The following is a 23,893-nucleotide window of genomic DNA, read 5'->3' as shown; positions in this document are numbered from 1 at the left end:
CCACCCGGCGGCCGCTTTCGGTTCCGCGCCTTATAAGGCCTGACAGGGGGGTCACGTGCGTCCCGGGCCGCCCGCTGGGAGAAGGGGGCGGAGGGGAGGAGGGGCGGGAAGCGGAGAGGAAAAGGGGAGGGAGCCGGGGGCGGAGGAAGGAGCGAGGGGCGGATTCTGCGGCCGTGGGAGGCGGTGGCGGTGGTGGCGGTGGTGGTGGCGGCGGCGGCGGGGAGCGGACCGCTCGGAGCTGGACCGAGGAGGAGGAGGAAGAGGTGGAGGTGGAGGAAGGGACCGGCGCGGGGGCGGGAGAGCGCAGCGCGGCGGAAGCCGGAGACGGCGGGAGGGCCGGTGGCTGGCCCTGGGCGGGAGCCGGGGCGGCGGCGGCAGCGGCCGTGAGGACCGCGGCGAGGGAAGCGCATCCAGCGGCCCCGGCGGCGGCGGCGGCGGGGGCCCGGGTCTGCGCGCTCGGGCGGCCGGCGGGCGCGGGCCGGCGCGATGGAGCCGCAGCACGTGCGCCCCGCGCCCGGCGCCCGCAGCCCGGCCTGGGAGGAACCGGTGGGTACAGCGCCCGCGCCCACCCCCTCCCACTTCTCCTCTGTTCCCCTCCTCCCCCCGCCCGGGCCGGGTTCCGTTCAGGAAATGGCCCGGGATGAGGTCCCCAGCTGCTTCCCAGCCGGGACAGCGCTTCCTCCGCCGCCCGGGCTCCTCCTCGCGCGCCTCCCGGAGCGCCTTTGTCCGGCGCCGAGACTCTCCTCGAGGGGCCGCCGGCGATCCTCTGACCACGGCCCTCGGAGGACCGTTTCCGTGCTTCATCGACTTCTCAACTTTTTACTTGATTTTAGAGCGAGGCGGGTGGGTAGGGAGGGGGAAAGGAGAAACCCACTCTGTGGGTCCGCGTGCATGGCTCGGAGGAAACCGGTTTTCCCTCCCGAGACCGCGCCCTGGGCCGTCACCTGGGCGCGCAGGTTCCTAGAGATACGCGCTGGCTAGGCGGATCGCGGCTTGAAGCCCAGAACCACGCCTCCGCCTCGTGTTCGCCGCTAAAGCCCTGGGCTTTTCTCGGGGTCAAGGGGGTTTGCCAGGGATGAAGCGGGAAGCTGACCTCGATTTCGACGAGGATTTTCGCTGCCCAAACAACGCAGAGGTCGGGTAATTTTAGGGACCAGAGTAACGTGTGCGTGTGCATTGTGTGTGCGAGCATAAGGATCAGGAGCCCGGGGGGCTTCGGATTTGGTCCCTCAAACTCCAACTTCTTTCTTCCAACTCAGTCAGAATCACCTCGCATCTCTCCAGTGATTCTACCCCGAACCCCCCGTCTCGCTTAGAGCTCTGTAATCCTGTGTGGGCTGCCTTTTCCCTGGCATCGAATTTTGGCTCTCTACGTCCTGCCTCGATGTTTGCTACTGCGCCTTGGTTGAAATTCTTGAACCTATTTGAAAAGCCTCGTCCGAAATTTCTGGCCTCATCAGTATTTTGTTCAACATGTTCGGATGCGCTTTTCCCAGGGACTCCGCGTTATCTGCTCAGGCTGGCCCCCTGCCTGTTGAGAGCTTCTAGGTCAGGTGCTAGGCTTGGTTATCCTTTTTTTTTTTTTTTTTTTTTTCTAATATGTACACTCCCAGCTCCTTCAACTTTGATCCATCTGTATCTGCAGCTGTCTTTGCTTTTGTAAATCTGAACATGTTGTTAGGTTGCCCGTCTACTCGTATTTCTTCTATTGTGGTTATTCCTGGGGATTAAATTATTCTTGAAACTAAAAACACCATTCAGTTTTGGAGTTTAAATCAAAGATCACTGAGAACTAAATTCAGTGACCTGGTTTTGTAACTTTTTTACTTTTAAACTCTCCTATGTGCAGTCTTTTTTGAACTTGCATACTTTAAGCCAACACCAATCACAATGAAAAATACCCAGTTATATGTATTTTACTTTAGGATGCTGACGCCTCAACTACTTTGTGCCTAGAAAAACACAGGAAGACTTTCATTTTTGCTTTACTTATAATGACGAAAATGAAAATGGTCCTTTATTAGCCTTTGAAGCTAGAGCCCGAACAGAAATATGTGAATGAATTGTGACACTTTGTCCAGCTGCAGAATTCTCCTTAAAAAATTAGGTTTATTTTTCTTTAAACACTGAAAGCCTTTTTATTTACTCAACAGGTATTTTATACAGCACCTACTGTGTTCCAGGACTGTTGGGGCTGACAGCACAGGCACAAATCCTTAAATCCTCACAGAGTGTTCATTCTGAGTAGACAGAATGTCTTGTTTCATACATATTAATAGTTTACATTCAGAGAGTCCAAAAAAAAATCTTCAGAGATCTCATTTGTGGTATAAAATGATACTTTTGACAAAGTGATTTTATTTGAAACCCTGTGGCCAGCTATGTCTGACACAAAGTCTAAGAACTAATAAAGGGGATTCTCATTTAATTTCTTAGAAAAGTTATCCAAATTACTGAAAAGTGGTGTATACAAGAAAAAAGAAGGGGTAAATTAGGGGAAATAGAATATTTAAATGTTAATTATTTCAGATGTGTGTGGCTAGGTGGGGAAATACCAGCTTAATCTAAGTATGTTGAAGGACAGTTTTCCTTTCAAAACAAATTTCATCAAAATCAGGGATTCTTGAACTTTTCTTGGATCAGTGATCCCTTTAAGAATCTAATCAAAGCTATGGACTCTCTTTCTCCCCAAAATGTACGCATGCAACATACATATAAAAATTTAATAACACTTAAATGGAATCGCAGAGTTCCCAAAACCAAATCTGTGGACCCTCAAAGACCTTGGGTTAAGAACATCTGCTTTGCTCTGGACTCCATTTTGCTGTCATTTAAAATCTGTTTTTTTAATTCAAATATAGGCCACTTTAATACTTTAAAAGTATACTCATTTACATTTATGAAAAGGAATATTCAGTGTTGAACAGACAGTAGTCACAGCACACAGATCCTGTGGCATTATCCCTTACCGTATATGCCAGCATACATGTAAGGATTTACTTGCCTTATCCTTTTTTGCTGGACCCCAAAATGATGTGATTCTACATGGAACTATTCTGACAGAAGAGTAAAAATAGTATCAGGAATCGATGCTGAGTAATAATAAAGAGAACGCCAAGTCTAACTTGAAATGCACCCATGTCTGGAGCTGAGAGGCAGCTGCTGGCCATCGTGACTTTTTTGTACATGGAGATGAAATGAAGTTATTTAGTTAAGTGAGGGCATTTAAATAAACTGTTAGCCTTATCATTACTCCACCTAGGGCACTGGGCCTACAAGAAGATAAATGTTAGCATTCAGGTGTCTGTGTATTTTCTTTCATGCTAGGTCTGGAATGTAATGAAGTCAGTGGAAACAGAGACATTACCTACATTTCTAATTAATTAAAAAATACTTTGGAAATAGGTGGGTAGGAAGACATGTAGCCAAGCAGCCCTTCCTTGTAGATAATATCCTGGGGGAAAATGGATAGTTAGAATTCTAGCCAGAACTTAGAAGAGTGTGGGAGTATTTACGAAGTAGTTCTTAAACAGTGCAGGGATACTAGAGTAACTTTTACTTGTTAAAATTTATTTTTATTTCCAAATGATTTTTATCTGGTTGGCTCTGATGAAACTATTCAGAACTACTGAAAAATTAGGAAGGGAAGCGTTTCAAAGGAAAAAGGGCCAAAACATAACTGAGAGTTTACAAGTATATTTATGTATTAAGTCTAGATGGCCAAAGGTTTTTGCCTTAGGTACAGTGATGAGCATATGTACATGGAATTGATATCACAATTAATTTTGAAATCTTTTTCGTTGAGGTAACAGCTAAGGAAATTTTAATGAAGTTTTGAATGTTAAATTCTAAACGTGGAATAGATAGTGTATTACGGAAGTAGTTTTAAAGTTTGAATGAAAGCAGGTCTGTACCTGTTCAACCTGCAGTGTTCTTTGCATGGTTCCCATTGATTAGAAACTTGAGTCCTAGAACCTAACTCTTTTTAAAGTGCCTATGTACTTGGGTTCTTCAGAATATAAATGTAGACTTCTTTATGTTTGATATAATATTTAGTGTAAAACCATAGAACATATGAGATTTAAAAGTTGCAAATGGATATTAAACCTCTTGTTATGAGTAGTGATCAATAAGAATGTAATTCAAAAAATCTCTATAGATATTAATATGTTAATATTCATAAAGTTGGTATCAGAATGAGAATTGGCTCTAACTTATACATCTTCAATATAATAGTTCTTTTTTTTTTTTTAAATGGGGCAGAAAGCCCTATTAAGTAGAAACCTAAACCTAATTTAGTGGTAGCTTCTATTTCCATTTCTTTTTGAATGTAGTGTCTATGTGGCTTATGTCCAAGTTTGTAATAGTGTGTGATATGTTGTGTTCCAAACAAAGATTTCAAAGTAATAATAATAAATATGTAAGACACATCTAAGAAATGATTTGAAAATCTGAAAGCACCAAGTAAGGAAAAATTCAAGGAAATCTTGTAAATTAAAGAAATAATGTAATATGCCACATATTTGAAATTTGTTTTAGTTGCTATTTTGAGGTACATTAAAATGGCTGCAAATACTGAGCTCTTGACATTGCTATTATACTTTTAAGGGAAGCGAAGTGCATTGCAAGTATACAGTATACAGCTTAAATATTGATTCTAGAAATTTTACAGATAAGACCTGCGAAGTTGCTGGTGGGTCGGCTACTTTAAATCTGGGATTATTTGAAACAGTTCCTCAGAAGAGATGATTGAAGAAAAGAGGGTTTTTCACGAGCTGCCTTTTGTGGGAAATGATGCAACATTCCTTCACTTGCTTACATAGTATCTCACTCTGAGTATGTGCTAGGGAAATTGTAGAGCAGGGATCATTTATTTAGCATGAGCAGGCTAAGACTGGCTGTGCTTTCAAAGTCACAACTAAATTTTAGAACTTGTTACAGGAGTCTTTGAAGAGCAGGGATAACTGTGAGGTTATTTTTTTATGAAGTAATGAATACCTTTACTTTGAAGCATTAATTGCCCAGCTTTTGCACAGGAAACTATTTTAATATTTTTAAGTGATCAGTGTTTGAATCAGAGTGAGAAGTGTATTCAGTCTTCTTTTTAAGATCACAGGATAGGCATGGACATTAAACAATGCCTGTTCCTTTAATCACTCTTTGCCTGGCTTCTGGAAAATGTTACTTATATAAAATTTTAAAGCCTAAAGTGTGAACAGAAACTTATTATAATTGACTAACTTTTGTTGTCTGATGTGGTAAGGTGAATAGAACATTAGAATAAGACACATGATTTTGACTTTGGTCCCGCTTGTGGCTTTGGGCCTCAGGTTCTTTACATTAAAAGAGAGGTCTGAACTAGGTTTATTCTTTCAAAAGGCCCTTTACTAGGTGCCCTTATTTACATTGTCAGACCATTGGACTTATCAGTGATGAAATAGTTAGGTTGGGATAAAGGCCATTATTTTGATTATTTTCTTCTCTTAAAGAATTCCCTTCTCAGCAGTACGTTCTTTGTAGATATAGAATTGCATTTTTACAGAGCCATAAGGGCTCTTACAGTTTATTTTGCCACCTCCTTCCCTTCCTAAAGAAGACAACTGAGGCCGGAGAAGTAGCCTTTATCAATTAGTATTACCTGGCAGCAATCTCCTGTCTTGGCGCATTCAAACTAATCAGCACATTTACATTTCAGTCAATTTAATCTACCGTGTGGATAGACAGTAGTCTATCCAGGATTGCATATTGCTTCTCAAAATCTCTTCGAACTGTTGGTTCTGTCAGAGCAAATGATTGAGAGTAAGACTGAAACTAAAAACAAACAAACAACAACAACAAAAAACCCCAAACTAAAACATCCCTCCCTTAGTCTGGAGGACCCTCAAAGGTCATGTCAGTTGAAAAAATTCGCATGAATCCTGAAGGGCACGAACACGCGAAAGAGACTGAATGCTTTCCTGAAGTGTGAAGAGACTGCATAGTCTGGCAGGGACTTTTTGCCCTACTTAAAAATGTAGCTAACAGCAGTTTGGAATTCTCTGTGGACGACAAGAGGAATCTGTCATTTTAGTCTCTTCTCCCGGAAGCCCTCCCACACCTACAAGGGTTCTTTGGCACGGGGCGTGCACAGCGCACCGCGAGGCTGCTATTCCCAAGTGTCCGCTCAACCCGCTCGCGGGGGACGAGCTGTGAGCGGTGCCTGCCGCCTGTTGATCCCATTTCCTCCGGCTCTAGTCCGGGTTAGGGAGTGGCTCTCCCAGGACTTCCAGTTTTCGTGCTCGGGCACTGGTGTTCACACGGCTCCAGTGTACTGTTTTCTTCCAGGCAGTCTCGGTTAGCGCTTCAGCTTAGATATTTATTTTGCATTCTGTCGTCTCGGGCTGCGGGTACTTGCTCGTCTCTGCGCGCTCTCCACGCCCTGGCCAGTTTCCTGTTAGCCAAAGGGATCGCTCTTTCTGAACCAAAAGTTCTCAGAGCCGAGTGGAACCTCCCGGAAAATGCTCTTCTCTTCCGTGTGCGCCGGATGGGAGTGGGGGTGGGCCAGAAACTAAAGGCCACGGTCGGGAGAGCTGAAAGGACCCGAACCCCTAGGCGGAGGCGGGAGAGGTACGGGTCAGCCGAGAAGGGCTCCGGGGTCCGGAGAGAGACGGGGGGGCAGCGCCCATCCAACTCGGGGCCGGAGGGGACTTTTACTCGCGGGAACTGTGCGGCGAGGCCCAAGTGTCTCTGGAGAGATTCTGGGTCCAGGAGGTGGCGGGAGCACCCAGGGGAGCCGGGAGGAAGCTAGGTTCCCTTTCTACTCCCGGGGCCGTTCTTGCCCCTGCTGCCCGGGAACCGAGGGAGGGAGCATCGCCACTGCCGGACCTGCGGGGATGGGCTGCGGAGGCTTCGCTTCTCCCCCGCCCTCCCGTCCGTCCTGGGGACCCCAGACCCTAGGGGAAGTGGAAGGTTGTCCCAATCCCTCTGTCGCTCCCATCCTCTCTGCCCGCGCCGGTTGTATTCCGGGTCAGGAACCCTGTAACATCCCGAGGCTGGGTGCGCTGGCCTCCCAGCGGGCCTGGGTCCGTGTGCCCTGCGCCCCACCGCGGTCGCCACTCAGGCGGGAGCGGAGCGCGGGATCCTGGAGGATCCCGGCCGCGGGAGGCGTCTGGTCCCCGGCGACCCTTCCCCCGCGGGGCCGGCTGGGGGAGGGGAAGATGGCGGCGGCGCCTGGGCGCGGGGCTCCGGGCCCGGCTCGAGCAGAGCACACCTACTGACCACCGCCGCCGCCCCCGCAGGGCGGTGCTGTGTCCCCGCAGGAGTCGGAGAGGATGGCGGGGGCCGGCGGCCAGCACCACCCTCCGGGCGCCGCGGGAGGAGCGGCCGCCGCGGCCGGCGCCGCGGTCGCCCCCGCCACTGCCTCGGCCGGGCCCGGAGAGGATTCGTCCGACAGCGAAGCGGAGCAAGAGGGACCCCAGAAACTGATCCGCAAAGTGTCCACTTCGGGGCAGATCCGGACCAAGGTGAGGCGGGCCCAAGGGGAGCGTGGAAGGCGGGAGGCGGCTGGGCGAGGAAGAGGAGAGTGGGCGCCTGGGGCGCAGGGCGATCCCGGGAATGTGTGGAGCCGAGGTGAGGGCGGAGCCTGGGCCCGGAGGCGGGGCCTGGGGGAGCCGGACGGCGCGCCGCAGGAAGGGATTCCCGGCCGGCGCGCTGGGGCCTCCAGGGTGGGTTCCGGGGGAGATGGGTGGGCAGGGGCTGAGGAGAAAGGAACCAGGGAGCGTGGGAAAAAGCGGAAGCGCTGTTTGGAGTGTTTCATTTTTGGTCCTACCTGCCGTGCAGTGGTTCGGTAGAGTGTGTGCGTTGCGCAGGGAGCGAAGTGCAGGCTGACCAGCCAGAGCTGCAGTGAACTTCGCCACCTTCCCTTCCCGTGGGCAGCAGCCTGCCTCTCCCTGGTCCACTCTCAGAGGGTGGATGGGGAGGTGACACCTGACAGTCCTTGTGCCCCTTTGCTGCCCTTTGGTAAATGATGCTCGCGGTTAACCGCACCCTACGCGGCACAAACAACAGACCTCGAGTACTAGGTTCCCGCTAAGTGCAGTGTTCTTATCTTATCGACACACCCATGGTTATTTTTAATAATGAAAAGTAACCGCTTTGTGTCACATGGAGATTAGCATGCTGTGCTACTCTTTATGCAGCAGGTACTGTTGACCTGTGAGGGCTCAAAGTTGAGAGTTTTAATTTTATTTTATATGTATATATAGCAAATGCTTACGACTGACTGAAGGATTATTTATACACTCTAATTTTCATCATACTGTAGAAATCATCACGCGGAGAGTCAGTTATCACGGGGGGACTTTAACGAGGAATTTGAAAAGGGAAACAATAAAATCATTGGATTTGTGTGCTCTTTAAGAATACATTTGCAGAAGTTAATTCATTCTATACCTATTTTTATGAGAATTTGTTTTCTAAGGTTAATGGACCCATATATGAAAATAGAACTTTTATTATATGTCTGTGGATTCATGTTTGCACCTGCCTCCGTATTTTCTAAAATAAATATGTGTAAGCACACACACAACTGTTAACAAGCTGCACTTAGGGAAGAGTCAGAGATGCTTCATTTTTAAGTGCACATCTTGTAACCTCCTTTTAACAGTGACATTTTTAATTTAATATAATTTTGATAAATTAAGGATATGGAGTTTAATGTATTTTTAGAAGATTAAGGCTAAACAAAATAGGGACTTTCCTAACAGAGAGTACCTTTAACATTTGAAATCTTATTTAAAAAAAAAAGTTCCCCAAACTGTGTTAATAATGGGCAAAATGGCAGGTTTTAACAAAATGGTATTTTTATACATTCAACTGAAATGGTAAAAATTCCATGTATACTTATATCAAGATTGACCAGTAAATTTATACTGTTTGGAAGAAAATTTAGAGATAACTCTAATTTGAACTGAGTAAAGTCAAACAACAAATTTGTTGGGAGTACCACTAAAATTTGAAGGGTTCTTGAACTCATGATGATAGCTACGATTATACTCTTTAAATTTGATATTATCAATGGTTTGGGGTAAAGCATCTATATTGAGACAGAGTGAATTCAGAAAGCATGTTCATTCTTGGTTTTCCACTTAACTTTCTCACAAAAATATTTAGCACATAATGTTTTGCCATGATTAGGGATAATTAGTGATCATTAAATGAAATGTTCCTTAAATTTCTAAAGATGTACTGAATTTCAGAAGTTCTGTCTTTTATACTAGCTTATACAAGTGCATACGTGTTCATCAACATTATCATATATGGACACATGAAATCAGGGCCTAAACTGGCTGAAACTGGTGGGCCTTGTCCTCCCTGCCTGTCCCAACCCCCCAATCCAGACTGTTCATCTCTGCTACAGATTTCATCAGTTACATCTCTTATCACAGGTACTGATTCTGAGGGATGAGGGCAGGGCAGTGGGCAGAATTCATAGAATGGGAACTGCTAAATTTAACTGTTGGTTTCCAGTCTTCAGTTATGATCCAGATGAGAGTTAAGGGAAAAGATCTTTAGTAAAGGACAGACACTCTTGATCCCTTCCATAGGTGTGTGAGATGGAGGAGCCTGGAGGAGAAGGAGGCTCTGAGACTAGCCCAAGGCTTAGTCATATTTAAGACAGCAGGAGCTTGTATATCCCGAAGATAAACCAAGGGACCACTAGGTCTCACAAGTTGTGATTACCAGTGGTATCTTCTGCCCTGGTTGTGTAGCAGCCTGGGGTGGTGTTTGTGGCACACGCACACGTATTTACACGCACATATCCATGTGCTTACATATGTCTGCACATATATGCTCTCTCTTTGGAAAGCACTTATGTACAGACATACAAAGGGCCTACAGCAGAGTGAGTTGCACATAGAGGTCGTAAGTATTTCTTAAATGAATGACTGTGTATATTTTACATACATACATATAATGCTTCATATGTATGGGTATTATTGTTAAAATTCAGTACTTATTTTAGTGTCCTTTAAGATCCTTAGGATCATAAAGCTGTTTGGTGTCTAGTTTAGGTTTGGAGTGAAAAACAGCCACTAACTTAAGTAATTACCTTATTTGAAGTGAAGTGTTCCTTGTTGTGAATGCTGGTTAATGTTTTAAATAATTTGAGTGTTAGTGAAGAACCTGAAGTTAATTGTGGCATTTGGAAAGTATCCAGACTTTTCTTAGTTGAAAAAGTAACGTGTGCATATAGTAAGACATTCAGACAGGGTGAGAGGATATTTGGTGATGGTAGGGTATCCAGTGAAAAGTAATCTCCCACCCACGTTAGACCACATAGTCTCTGTCTGAGAGGCAATTGTTGACATTTTCTTGGTGTGTTTCCAGAAAATTTCTATGCACATACAAGAATATATATGTGTGTGTGTGTGTGTATATAAATATGTAGTGTTTAGAAAATACTAATGAGAACATTCTCTACACATTCTACATCTCGTTTGTTTGAAACATGGAGATCATTTCTGTAATGCTTGACTACGACTACCTCATTCTTTCTAATGATGGCAAAGTATTCCATTATATTAGGTTGAGCTAAGAGAAGTTGCTCTGTCAGTATGTCAAAATGGTAGAGAGTAGGGCTGGGAGGTGGGGAAAATGGGGAGAAGTACACACGTTCAGTTATAAGATGAATATGTTCTGCGGATTTAATGTACAGCATAGTGACTGTAGTTAATAATACTGTATTGTGTACTTGAAATGTGCTAAGAGAATAGCAAAGTATTCCCACCACACACACACACACACACACACACACACACACACTCTCTCTCTCTCTCTCTTAGCTGTGAGGTGATAGATATATTAATTAACTTAAGTGTGGTAATCATTCCACAATGTATATGTCTATCAAATCATCACATTGTGTACTTTAAGTATATACAATTTTACTTGTCTGTTATACCTCCATAAAGCTGGGAAAAAATGGTCCAATATGGGAAATTTCATACGGTTTAACCTGCATGTTATGTCATCATTTAATTAACCAGCTCTCTATGAAAGGAAATATGGGCTATTTTAAGACAACACTAATCTCAGCTTTTTTACAGTGGATACGATGTACTTTTTTTTTTCTCCGGTACGCGGCCCTCTCACCGTTGTGGCCTCTCTCGCTACAGAGCACAGGCTCGGGACGCGCAGGCTCAGCGGCCATGGCTCACGGGCCCAGCCGCTCCATGGCATGTGGGATCTTCCCGGACCGGGGCACGAACCCGTGTCCCCTGCATCGGCAGGCGGACTCTCAACCGCTGCGCCACCAGGGAAGCCCACGATGTACTTTTTAAATAAAGAATAAATAAGACTGGCATGCCTTTTAAATTAGTGTGGTTTAATAAAATGCTCATGTACACTTTAGTACCCTTGTCACATCCTCACATTGTATGCTCTTTGTTCCCGTTTTCATTTCCCATTTTTTCCTCCTGTTTCGTTGCCTTGCTGGCATCTCTACTATTTTTCTCTTTCTCCGTTTTTCACTTTTTTCCTTTCTCTGTATTAGCTAAATGGAATGTCAGGTAGTCTCATCTAGCTACCCAGGTGCTAAACGCTAGATAATTTTATGGGTGCCTCGATTTCCCCAAAGGAAAAAAAATCACTTATATACAAAAGTTTAAATAGTGCTGATGTGGGGAAGCCAAAGGGAGCTGTAACTCATCAAATCTCTTCCTCTCTCTTTACCCTTGGCTGTTATCCCTAAATTCTTAGTCTTGTTTCAAGGAGAAGCTTGATTTTGCATTCAGATTTACTATTGTAGAGAATTTCACAGGTGTTTGCTGGGAGTGAGACATTCTGAAACAGCACTGATACAACCTCAGACCAGCTTGGTTTTGAACATGAGTGTGAAGGACAGTCGGTTTGCTTTTTGTTGGCCCATGAATACTGTAGTCTTTCATTTTGCAGCGAATGGCTGGAGGAACATTGGTCAGGCTTATAGACTAGGATTGTTCAACCGTCATAAGCCAAACAGTGTAAACAAGTGGGAGCCATCTCAATGACTTTTTTTCACACTGGCTCATCTTGGCTAAGGTCTTGAAGCTTCACGTGTCAAAAATATTTCCTAATTTGGTTTATTATGCTCACATTTATTATTTTTTGACATTTATGTCTTCTTACAGTTAATTTTAATGTCCATAAATGAGTCTCTAAATTTAGGTAAAGCATACCTAAACACTGGAAAGATATTCAGAACTTTGCAACACTGTATCTGGATTAGGACATCTCTTTCAGCCCATTAAAAGAATAACCACCACGTTCTTCAGTTGGTACCTTGGTTTTACTTTAACACGAAGGATGTATAGATAAACTCTTATATCTTTATGGTAAGGCATAATCAATATGGAAATATTGATTTGTATTTTTCACTGCTTTATGAGATACAATTTGTGCAATTAAAACATTATTTTTCACCATAAACCTTTGATAGAGGAGATTAGGGAAGACTCGCTCAGTGTTTTTCAGGTTGTAGGTGGCAGCCCATTAGTGGGTCATGCTGATTCATATCCGGTATTTAAAACAGAAACCGAATAGATTCGAAAATACTATTTAAGACTTTTAGCCACAGTTCTGCATGGAAACATTGGATTGGGTAATGATCCAAATAGGACGGGAAACAGAAACAAGGCCAGAAGATTGTTAAGAAATAAAGTAATATTAACAGGTTTATTGCTCAGAAACTCAACATGATGTGAAAGGCAAGTAGGAATTTTTACATTTTGATAGGTGATGAGCAGGAAGATATCTTGAATTAGAATAATTAACATTCATCTAGGCAGAAATCAGCTAACTTTTTCTATAAAGGGCCCGGTAGTAAATATTTTAAGCTTTGTGGGCCGCAGTCTGTGTTGGAATTACTCAACTCTACTGTTGTAGTATAAAAGCAGCTATAGATAATACTTAAGTATCTATATGCAGCTGTAATGTGGTATATGTGTGGTATATGTCTATATGTGGTAAAATGTGACTACATTTGTTCCAATAAAACTTTATTTAAGGATGTTAACATTTGAGTTCATAATATTTTTATGTGTTAAAAAAGCCATTGAAACATGTAGAAACCTTCTTAACTTGTGGACTCTATACTATCAGGTGCCAGAAGTATATGGCCCATGGATTTGTCTTGTGGGCTGTAGTTTTTTGATCCCTGTCCTAGGTGATGGAAGACGGTTTGCAAAGCACTACAAAGTTAAGGTGCTGTGAAATGCAATCAGCATTTAGGGGACCAAAAATAGCTAGATTTCAATCCATTTAAAAATCTCATCTTTGTAGAACATTTTATTTTTAGCTTGGTTTGCGTCTTTGCTTCCATTTTAATGTGAACTAAATATAGACTGGAAACTCTGAGTCTTGGTACACTAATATATGGTATAACAGCTTTCTTTCCATTTTGATTATAAGTTAAACCTGATATCCCATTATTAAAGATAAGAGAAGTAATAGCTAATTTACTAAACCTTTGCATATAACTTAAGATGCATTATTTGAAGGTATCTAAATTTAGAAAGCTTTCAGTTAGTTTAAGGTTGCATGTTTGCTATTGTGGTGAGAGTGATGGAAGGTTATATGAAACTACTATTGTAAATGACTCGGGGCTCCTTACTGTTTCCAGGGTACAGCGTTTCACTCATATTGGATTTGTTAGGCTTTACTTGCTCAGGAAGTACGTATACAGCAAAGGTTTTAATTAAAGAGAGTTTGTTTCATGTCTAAAAATAGACCTTTGAAAAAGACCATAACATGTTCATTATATGTCCATGCCCATTACATTTTCCCTTGGCAAATTAGTTTGATTTTGTTGGGTATGGAGTATTTTTTTCTGTGAATATTTAGTTATTTGAAACACATTTGTATTTTTGATTTGGTTAAGTGGCTTAAGATGGTCAATAGCCATTGTTGATAATGGCCTTAATTTAAGATTCAGTGTACATTGTTTCTACTTTAGATTGTCACTTACTTTTTTCAAATGAACATATATGGCAATAATTCCCCTCCCTGCCTCCCCCTCTCCCCCCGCTTTTTGTTAGAAGGGTATTGGGAAGAGTTGTTAGCCTCTTGTTTTCATTTTTAATTTTTATTGGAGTATAGTTGATTTACAATGTTGTGTTAGTTTCTGCTGTACAGCAAAGTAAATCGGTTATATGTATACATATATCCACTCTTTTTGAGATTCTTTTCCCATATAGGTCATTACAGAGTACTGAGTATAGTTCCCTGTGCTATACAGTAGGTCATTATTAGTTATCTGAGCCTTTTGTTTTACACCAAGGAAATATGATTAACTTTATCATGTGTGGAGCTGGAATCTCTTAACCTTCCCACTGTGCGGTTTGAATACCAGGACTTTCTCAAACCCTCAGATTATAATTTAGTATAATAAAGCTTTTTTAAATAAAGCTTGGGGCATTTATGTCAGAAATTTGAAGATACCTTTCTCCTTAGCATTTTATTGTTTACAGAGCAGTTTTATATACATGATCTCATTGAACAGTTGCTTAAAACCATCTGAATTTTACAACTGATAAAACTGAGACCAAGTTTGAACATCTGCCGAGAACTCAAAAGCAGGACTTCGACACAGTGGATGGCTTCCAAATGTCTTCCTTTAAGTCCCGTAAGCTTCTTGGGCTTTGAAACGTGGCATCTACAGTGTACAAGTATGGATGCGTGCAGGTGTCTCCCTACCTCTCCTGCCTCTTCTCCTCTCCCCTAAATTCCCCTCTCCTCCCGCTTCCCCTCCCTCCTCCTTCCTGCCCGGCCCTTTATTCGTTTGTTTAATCTGTGAATGTATCTGTGACCAATGTTTTAGGTATCCTAATGCCTTTTTGCAATCGAAACCTCTGTTTTTAGTGAGACGTTAAAGAGGATATGTTTGAAAAGTGAATTGTGGAATAAAAAATTTCAGCTGAAATTTATATTACTTTTAATTACTGTTGGGCAAATCGTGGAATCGCTTTGAAAATGTCTTTAGAAGGACTAATTTAGAAGAAATGCTTATAGGTATCTAACACTTCCAATAAATTTTCAAAGAAAACTGTTAGTTTCACTTTTATAAGGTAAGATGCTATTTTTAAAAGGTCATGGTATAGCGCTAAAAAGAATTATATAAAGTACTTTTCCATTGGCCTATTAAGGCATAGTTGAGGACAAAATATGAGTAAAATTTATTTTTAAATAAATGGCTAAGGAATGAAAATGACATTTTGAGGGCCCGATGTTCTCCATCTGACTCTTTTATTTAGATAAGAAAAGGTTCCAGGGTGTATACCTGAACAGGCACACTGTTTTGAGTGGGATGATTTGTACAAACTCATATAGTACTTTAAAATTATGTTATAATATTATATATGAAATATATGAATATATACTATCTCCGTGGTTTGTGAAGCATAGTGGTAAAATAAACACCTGTGAACCAGGTTTGGCAAGAGAACATTTTCAACATCACGCATCTACCTGTGTGCCCCTTGTCTTTTCTACTCCTTTGTTGCCCCTCAATTCATTCAAAAAGATATTTATGGTGTCCAAGTACTGTCACAGGTGCCAGGGATAGAGCAGTAAACAAAACCAAAATAGATGAAAACCCCTGCCCTCATGGGGCTCACATTTTAATGCAGGGAGAATTTATAACTTATAAATATGTAAAATGCATAGTATATTAGAAGGTGAGAAGGGCTATAGAGAAAAAAAGCATGAACGGGAGCGGGGGTGGGGTAGGAAGGGGAAGGTCTTCCTGAGAAGGTGACATCCGAGTAATGACCTTGAGGAAATGAGCTACGCAGACCTCTGGGGGGAAAGAAGTCAGGCAGAAGGAACAGCGGCTGCAAAGGTGGAGAAACAAGCTACAACGAGGAGGTCCGTGGGGCTGAAGTGGTGTGGGGGGATGGGAGTGGAGGGGAAGCAGGTAGAAAGCTGGAAGTAAGTTAACAGTAAGGTAGTGTAGAGTTCCTTGCTTGGGGTTCATGCATTCCATAGTCTGGATGGGCTTCAGAGGGCTCCCCAAATTTTGTGTCCATGTGTATGCCCCTCAGATGACTAAAACCACTGATTTGTAAAGGAGAATTGCAGGACAGACAATAAAAGACAGATGAAAAAAATACAGACACAAACTATAACCATCTGTTGTTGTTGTCCTTTGGAGAAATGCTAAAATTAGGAGTGGGTTCAGGGCAATGCAAGGAGGAACTCCATTGGACAGCAGGGTCCCTCGGGGCAGTTAGGTAGTGTCGGGTTTGCTTCTCAGCTCTTCCATGTGCAATTAGGTGACCTTCACCATGTTATTTAACGTGGCAGAGAAGGCTGTGCTTCTCAGTGTCTGGGTTTCCCCTGTCCTTCTGGCCTGCTTTTAGACTTCATTTCCCGCCTGCAGATAGGTGGGGCTGTGTAAACTGAGTTTGGGCCGCTGGAATATGAGTGGGCAGGATGTTTGTCACTTGGCCTCTGAAGCCGTTTGTGGGACTCTCCATGCTTTGTCCCTTCTCTCACGTGCCAGACGGATGTCAATTATCCCGTGGAAGGAGCTTGGATCCCTGACTCATAGAGCAGAGCCTCTGTGATCCTGCCCCCAAGCCTCATTGGCCAAATTGGATCGTGACACAAAAGGGAAATGGACCTTTACTGTGTTAAGCCCCAGAGATTTGGGTATTGTTTGCTACAACAGTTAGCATACTCTTAATCAATACACTTCATTTCTCTGAACCTCAGATTTCTTATTTGCAAGATAGGGATAGTGGTTCTGACCTCAAAGGGTAGTGATGAGGATTAAGGAGATACACAGGATGCTTTTGTATCCCTGATGATTATAATTCTTTTCCAAAACTGGTATAAAATCCTGATAACGCAGTTATTCCTGATACATGTGCCTTCTAAATACTGTAATCAGTAGGCTACACAGACCACTGTCCTTTGTTGGCTATTTAAAGGACTTGATAAAACTATATATTTTCACAGACCGTTATTTTGTAATTTGGAAAACTGTCTTTGCTACCGTGCGGGGCCCTTTGGACATACGAAAACCCATACTGTTGGGCTTTCCTGGTGGCGCAGTGGTTGAGAGTCCGCCTGCCGATGCAGGGGACACGGGTTCGTGCCCCGGTCTGGGAAGATCCCACATGCCGCAGAGCGGCTGGGCCCGTGAGCCATGGCCACTGAGCCTGCGCGTCCGGAGCCTGTGCTCCGCAACGGGAGAGGCCACAACAGTGAGAGGCCCGCGTAACAGCAAAAAAACCCCCCCAAAAAACCCATACTGCCAGAGCAGTGAAGATGGGCTCCCTCGATGACTTTCATGAGGGCCAACCTTGTTTCTAGAGTAAGATATGCTGCAAATGTCTTAGGAAAAAATACTTTACTAAGAACAAACGACCACTTGGAGGTGGTAGTGGAGATCATTGGCCAGGTAGGCTTTTAGGTGCATCCATGGCCAAGTCTGCTTTTATCCTGGACTGATCTTTACACCTTCCCTTTCTCCCCTTCCTCAGCTCTTCCTCAGCTCCACAATCTGGCTTTTGCCCCAGCCACTTCATGAAAACCTCTTTTGCAAAGGTCACTAATGATCTAATTGCTAACATGCAGTGGTCTCTTTTTAGTTTTCACTCAGCTGTGTTTCTTGCAGTTTTGACACTGTTGACCATTTTTTTTCTCGCGCCTTCTTCCCCTTTTGCTTTCAAGGTTTAATCCCTCTTGTCTTTCTCATTAGCTTTTACTCCCTCTCAGCCTCCCTCCTTAATTCCTTTTGCTAATGCTGAATGTGTGTGTTTCCTAGGATCCTCACTCTCTTTGCTTTTCCTTGGTTGATCTGATCTATTAGGTTAGGCTTTGACTACCAGCTGCCCCCATCTTTCTCCAGCCTGTGCTCTCTCCTGAGATCTGGACCCTTTGCCTACTAGACATTTCCTGTGGTGGGTCCTGTAACCATCTCAGCCTCAATATTTTCACAAACAGATTTAAATACACAAGCTCCCCACCTCCCTGGCCACATTTTGCTCCGTTATTTTTATAGGAAGGATTTGCCTTGTAGTTAACTCTGAATTATTGTCTTGCTGATAATATTCATTCATTCATTTGCTTTTAGCAAATATGCGTTCAATGCCTACTATGGCTAGGCCGAGCGCTGGGGCTTGGGGAAACTGGTGTATAAAGCAGATACAGTCCCTTGCCTCATGGAGCTCAGTTAGCAGTCACCAAGTTTGGTCAATTGTGTATTTTCATAGATTATCTCCTTTAATCCTCATAATAAAACTAAGTAGGGAGGTACAAATATTATCCCCATTTTAGAAACAAGGAAACCAAGGTTTAGAGAAATAACTTGCCCAAGGTCACCCAGCCATCAAGCGACCTGCTGGATGCCTGATTTAACTATTATGACATATAGTACCATCCCTTTCTCTACTGCTTGTATCTGTGGTGAGTTCATTCCTTCCTTCCCATTTCTATTGCTGTTTCCCCAACCTTCACTTAACCTTTATAATTTAGCATTTGGATTTTTGTCATGGATTTCCTCTCTGGTCCATTCTCTACTACTCCTCTGCCAGAGCTATCTTTATAAAAGAGAAGTATGATCACAATACATTTTGCATCAACTCTTAGCCATTACCCATTACTGGTGGGATAAAGTCTCAATTTCTTAACATTGCTTCCTAGGTCTTTCTCAATTTAATGCTAAACTGCCTTTCTATTCATTTAATCATTATTTATTGAGTACTGTTGTAGTTACTGGAATGGCAAAATCACATAAAAAAGCCTGCTTACTAGAGCTTGTAGTCTATTGAGGGAGAAGTTAATAAACATGCAAGGAAATATATATCATGTTCATAAGCATAATCAAGGAAAATAAAACAGGGTAAAGGGAGAGGGAGTGATATAGCGGTGTGTGTACAGATGAGTGTGTGTAAAGTATTTTGAGTGAATTGGTCCAGGAAAGACTGTCTTTGATGAGGTAATATTTGAACAGGGATCTGAATGAAGTGACATGAGCCACTGGTGTCAGAGCGTCCCAGGCAGAGTCAGTACTGTGGTCTCCAGTCCTGGCCACTGCTGTCCTGTGGGCAGTCACGCCAAACCCCTCTCTGTTCCCAGAGTCCGGCGGGTACTGTCACGCCTCCAAGTCTTTGCAGGAGTTATTCCATCTACCTGGAATGCCTCCTCTTTCCTGTTTCTCTGCCTGGTTTATTTTATACTATCATTTCCCCACATCTCTGAAAATATTCGAAGTGGTTTACATTCAATACTGTGTATCAAGCTTGGGTAAAATGTAGCTAGGAGTGTAGGACCAGAAGGAAGCTTAGTGGGTTAGTCTATAGAGCAGAGACTCTGCTCTCTCTTTCTCTTTATAAAATATAATATAATATAATAACATACAATGGATAATACAGTAATATTTTATATATTATACACAATACATAACATGCACAATACAACATATAATTTTATAACACTATAATATATAATATATTATGTATATTATATAATATATAAAGATATGTTGTATGTTTATATAATATATATATAATTGTATTTTATAAATATAATAAAGATAAGTTGTAAGTTTGGCCCCAAGCTTCATGGCAGCCAGAGCAACAAGATCACTTACAAAATGTTATTGTCAGTGGTGAAAAAGCCCTCTAGATTTTAGCAGGAAAAACAGTTTTCCTAGATCCCAAAGAATGTGTTGTGTTCTGCCAGTCTTCACGGGGGGGTTACTAAGGGGTGAGGTAGACACTCCCCTACATCATAACGCAAATGCTAGAAGCGTCCTTACAATGTCTCCCCTTGTAACGTCCGGACACGATCTAAACGGCAACTTCATGACGGCAGTTCTGGAGGGGATGTAAGTAAGGCAGTTTTAGTTATGGCTAAATCCAGGTGTAAAATCCAAAATATTTTTGAAGATTGAATAAATGGCATGTATTTCAGACAATACTCCTGTTAAACTGGGCGTCTGCTGAAGTACTTTCAAGTATTGTAGCGTGTCAGGTTATCTGCTATTGTTATTTATTTATTCAGTTGCTATTGATAAGAGGGGATTGAGTGGTATGTTTTTAGCTGATCTAGAAAGAAAAATCTGATGTTTCTCGGTGGTTCTCCACTTCATATCTCTAATAAAGTGGTTCTACATCTAGGTTTTTAAAAACTATATTTGCAGTGTTTTATGAGTGCAATGCAGAATATTAAAAACATGTATATGTTTTAGGAAAATTATGAAAAGAGTGTTGACCTCATGGACCTCTGGAAAGGTCTTGGGGACACTTTGACAATTGTTATGTTTGCACAATGTATCTGGACTGATTTTTTTTTTTTTTTTTTTTTTTTTTGAGAGAGAGAGCCAGGAGGATATCTGGAGGAAGAGCAGAACAAGCAGAGGGAAAAACAAATGCGAAGGCCCTGAGGTGGAAACATACCTGAGACAGTCCAAAAATGTTAGGAGGCTGAGGGTGGCTTGGAGCGAAGTGAGGGCGGGGGGAGTAAGTAGCAGGGAAGACCCCAAGAGAGGTCAGGGGGACGACAGACATGTTGTGATGACTTCCATGAGACAATATACATATTTAGCCTGGTGGCTGGTACATAATTAACATTTAATAGGTGCTAGTTATCATAGTACTATTAAAGGAATACAGTTGCAAGTTTGATCTTTAAAATAAAAGCAGCCTCTAAAACAAACTCTTTAGAATAGAAGTAGGAAAGACATGGAGCCATAGCTAGAGAGAGACCTAGGCGTCAAGTGAGGGCTTCTTTAAAATAGTGAAATAATTCTTTTGTTTTAGGAGAAAGAAGAGAATATTGGTGGTCTGAGGAGAATAATCCAGTTGAGAGGGAAGATTAGATGATGCAGGAAAGAGAGGAAAATTCTTGGAGCAATGTTCTTAAATACGTGAGGCAAGATGGGGTCTTGTGAGTACCTGGGAGCTCCTTTGCTGGGAGCAGGGCAGTTTATCCATAGTATTGGGTAGATGCAGTGGTAAGCGTTTCTGGAAGTTCTTTTCTGATTCCTTCAGTTTTCTTAGTGGAATAAGAAGCTGGGTCCTCAGCTGAGAAGATATTAGCGACCTGAAGAGAGAGGAAAGGTATGAAATACTTGAATGGGAGAGTGGGAAAGTGAATGGAGTAGAGAAATATGGTGTGAGTATCAAGTGGCATTTAGGGCACACCTGAAGTGAGGGGCCGTGAGTTTAAGGTAAGCACTGCCAGCCTGGTTTGGGACCATGTTTGGCCGCAAGGGTATAAGCACGGAATAAGTGGAGAATTGGATTAAACCAGGGTTAAGGTTTGTCTCTGTAAATATGGCAAAGCAAGAGGGGATGGGGAGATTGAGGGTGGATACTGGAGGAGAGATGATCATGACAAGCCTTGGCGTTTGTGTTAGGTATCCAATGAGTGCTTGGAGCAGGTCCTAGGAAGTAAGGGTGGGACTCAGCAGCTAAGGAAGGGTGGAAGGGAAAATCATTGCAGAGTTAAACTTTAGTCATTCAAATTAAAAAAGAAGAAGAAAGAAGACAAAAGAAAGACTACCAAAAGAAGCTGTCCACTTTTAATTATTTTAAATATGTTTTACAGATGCATTACTAATAGGTTTTCCTGGGGAAATCTCGAGATCATGTACTCACAGCTTGTGTCCCTCCATCAGTAAAGTACAGAGAATATTTTATGTAGAACATGAAACAAACAGTTCCTCAAAGAAATAAATAGATCTGGTTTGGAATTTTTGTAAATCATGCAAATGAAACCCTAACACGCATGAAGTAACCCATGAGTCCCAGTTCCAGCTCTTACTGGTTAACTTACAGGACCTCTCTAAGCCTTGGTTTCCCTGTATTAAACCATATTAAAACTCTTGTGAGGATCAAGTCCTTAGCTCAATGCCTGGCACACAGTAAATGCTAGTAAATGTTCGCTATGTTATTCAAGCATCTTGAGGTGAATGGCCCTTTTTCAAGAAGGTGCCTCTGTGCTTACAAGTTATATAAGTGAGTGAGGTGCTAGTGAAATCTTCAGTCATAGTGAAAAAAAATTCAGGCTTATTCTGCCTTTGGCATGCCAGAGCTGTTTGACTGTAAACCTTTTTGTAAGTTGGGAAGTTTACAGAGATTTTATCATAAATCTAGTTAAGATTCCACAGCAAAGGAAGGAATGTTGAAGGAGGAGATTCAACTTTCCCCTGGTACCACTTCTGCCTTATCATCACCCATACCTGTCATAACAGTTCTAAATTATTCCCATTTGAGTATTCATGGTCTTTCCCCTCCTCCTCTTTTTTTCCTGTTCTTTTTTTTGTGTGTGTGGTACGCGGGCCTCTCACTGTTGTGGCGGCATGTGGGATCTTCCCGGACCGGGGCACGAACCCATGTCCCCTGCTTTGGCAGGCGGACTCTCAACCACTGCGCCACCAGGGAAGCCCTCCCCTCCTCCTCTTAAAGAAGAAGCACTCTAGCTTGTTGGATCAGCTTCTTCATTCTCCTTGGTTATGGAGCAGGAGAGTAGATATGATGAACAGACAGGAAGAAATTCCCTATATGTCATTAGTACCTTAAGGGTCTTACTATATGTGGTATAACTGAGAGGCTGGAATGAACAGGAAGTCACATGTGCTTGGCTTTATTCTTAAAGCAAAGTGTGAGCATGTGTGAGACATTCCTTGGGAAATATGTGGGCAAAGGAAGAGGACTGGGTCCTATGTGAGCAAGTAAGAGAAATAGCCAGTAAAATATGGATCACTGTCATCATTGTGATTCCATGTATATCTACAGGCTGATAAAGCCTGGGGACTGGATGTACACTTTAATTCACCATCTGTAGTATACTATGAGCATGTTATATATAAAATATTTAAATTATAAAGCAGTGTACACCCATGTTCATGGCAGCATTATTCATAGAAGCCAAAAAAATGGATGGATGAATGGGTAAACAAAATGTGGTCTATACATAAAATAGGATATTAGCCTAAAAAAGGAAAGAAATTCTGACACTGCTACAACATGGATAAACCTTGAAGACATTATGCTAAGTGAAATAAGCCAGCCGCAAAAGGACAGATACTGTATAATTCTACTTACATGAAGTCCCTAGAGTAGTCAAACTCAGAGAAACAAAAAATAGAATGGTCGGTTCCAGGGGCTGGAAGGAGTGGGGAATGGGGAGTTAGTGTTTAATGGGTACTGGGGTTCAGTCTTGCAAGATGAAATCGTTCTGTGGATGGATGATGGTGATGTTCGCACAACAACATGCATGTACTTAACACCACTGAACTGTACACTTAAACATGGTTAAGATGGTAAATTTTACATTATGTGTATTTTACCACAATTAAAAGAAATTATAAAGCAAGCTTCATAGGAACAGCCCACTATAAACTAAAATACTAATATTACAAGAATTTTTTAGTGAAACACTCAAGAAATGTGCAGAACATCAAGACAATTATGAAGACATCAGGAAAACTATGAAACTTTGCTGAGGGACACAAAGAATTCGAATGAATGGTCTAAGTTTTACCTAATTTGTCTGTAAATTTTACACAATTACAAATACATTTGCTACTGGGACTTTGGCTTACTGAAATGATCTGAAAGGTCATACAATAATATCTAGTTACATATTGAAGAGTAATGAAGTGGGCCTTAACCAATCAGATGTAATTAAACTTAGCACAAAGCTACAAAAAAATTAATGTGGCTTTGATATGGGAATAAAGTGAGAGATCAGTGGAACAGGATAAAAAGTCCAGAAACTTGCCCATAAATATATAAGAATATATTTTACTATACAGATAATATTTCAAATCAGTGGTGAAAAAGATGGATTACTCACTAATTTCTCTTGTGGCAACTAGCTCACCATTCAATTAAAAAAACTGGAAGCCCAATCCTTACCT

General features: G+C 42.4%; 1 protein-coding gene across 6 annotated transcripts in view; it reads left to right on the top strand.

Moving 5' to 3' along the window:
* The first annotated feature begins 209 nt into the window (after positions 1 to 209).
* The window catches only part of DGKH (diacylglycerol kinase eta), a 185,979-nt gene continuing 162,295 nt past the window's right edge, over positions 210 to 23,893 (top strand). For 3 of the 6 annotated variants that reach the window (XM_082602378.1, XM_082602377.1, XM_082602382.1), the window contains exons 1-2: positions 472 to 546; positions 7,278 to 7,502. In XM_082602378.1, coding sequence (XP_082458504.1) covers positions 487 to 546; positions 7,278 to 7,502 — 285 coding nt within the window. In that variant the 5' untranslated portion in view covers positions 472 to 486. Of the gene's footprint in view, positions 270 to 471; positions 547 to 6,164; positions 6,607 to 7,277; positions 7,503 to 23,893 lie in introns of those variants that run through there. The other 3 variants (XM_082602380.1, XM_082602381.1, XM_082602379.1) reach the window with 3 other exon arrangements.

The sequence above is a fragment of the Mesoplodon mirus genome, assembly GCF_964341445.2.
Source record: "Mesoplodon mirus genome assembly, chromosome: 17".
Classification (NCBI taxonomy): Eukaryota; Metazoa; Chordata; class Mammalia; order Artiodactyla; family Ziphiidae; genus Mesoplodon; species Mesoplodon mirus.
Note: the sequence above shows the minus strand (reverse complement) of the source record. Positions and strands in the feature narration are given on the sequence as shown.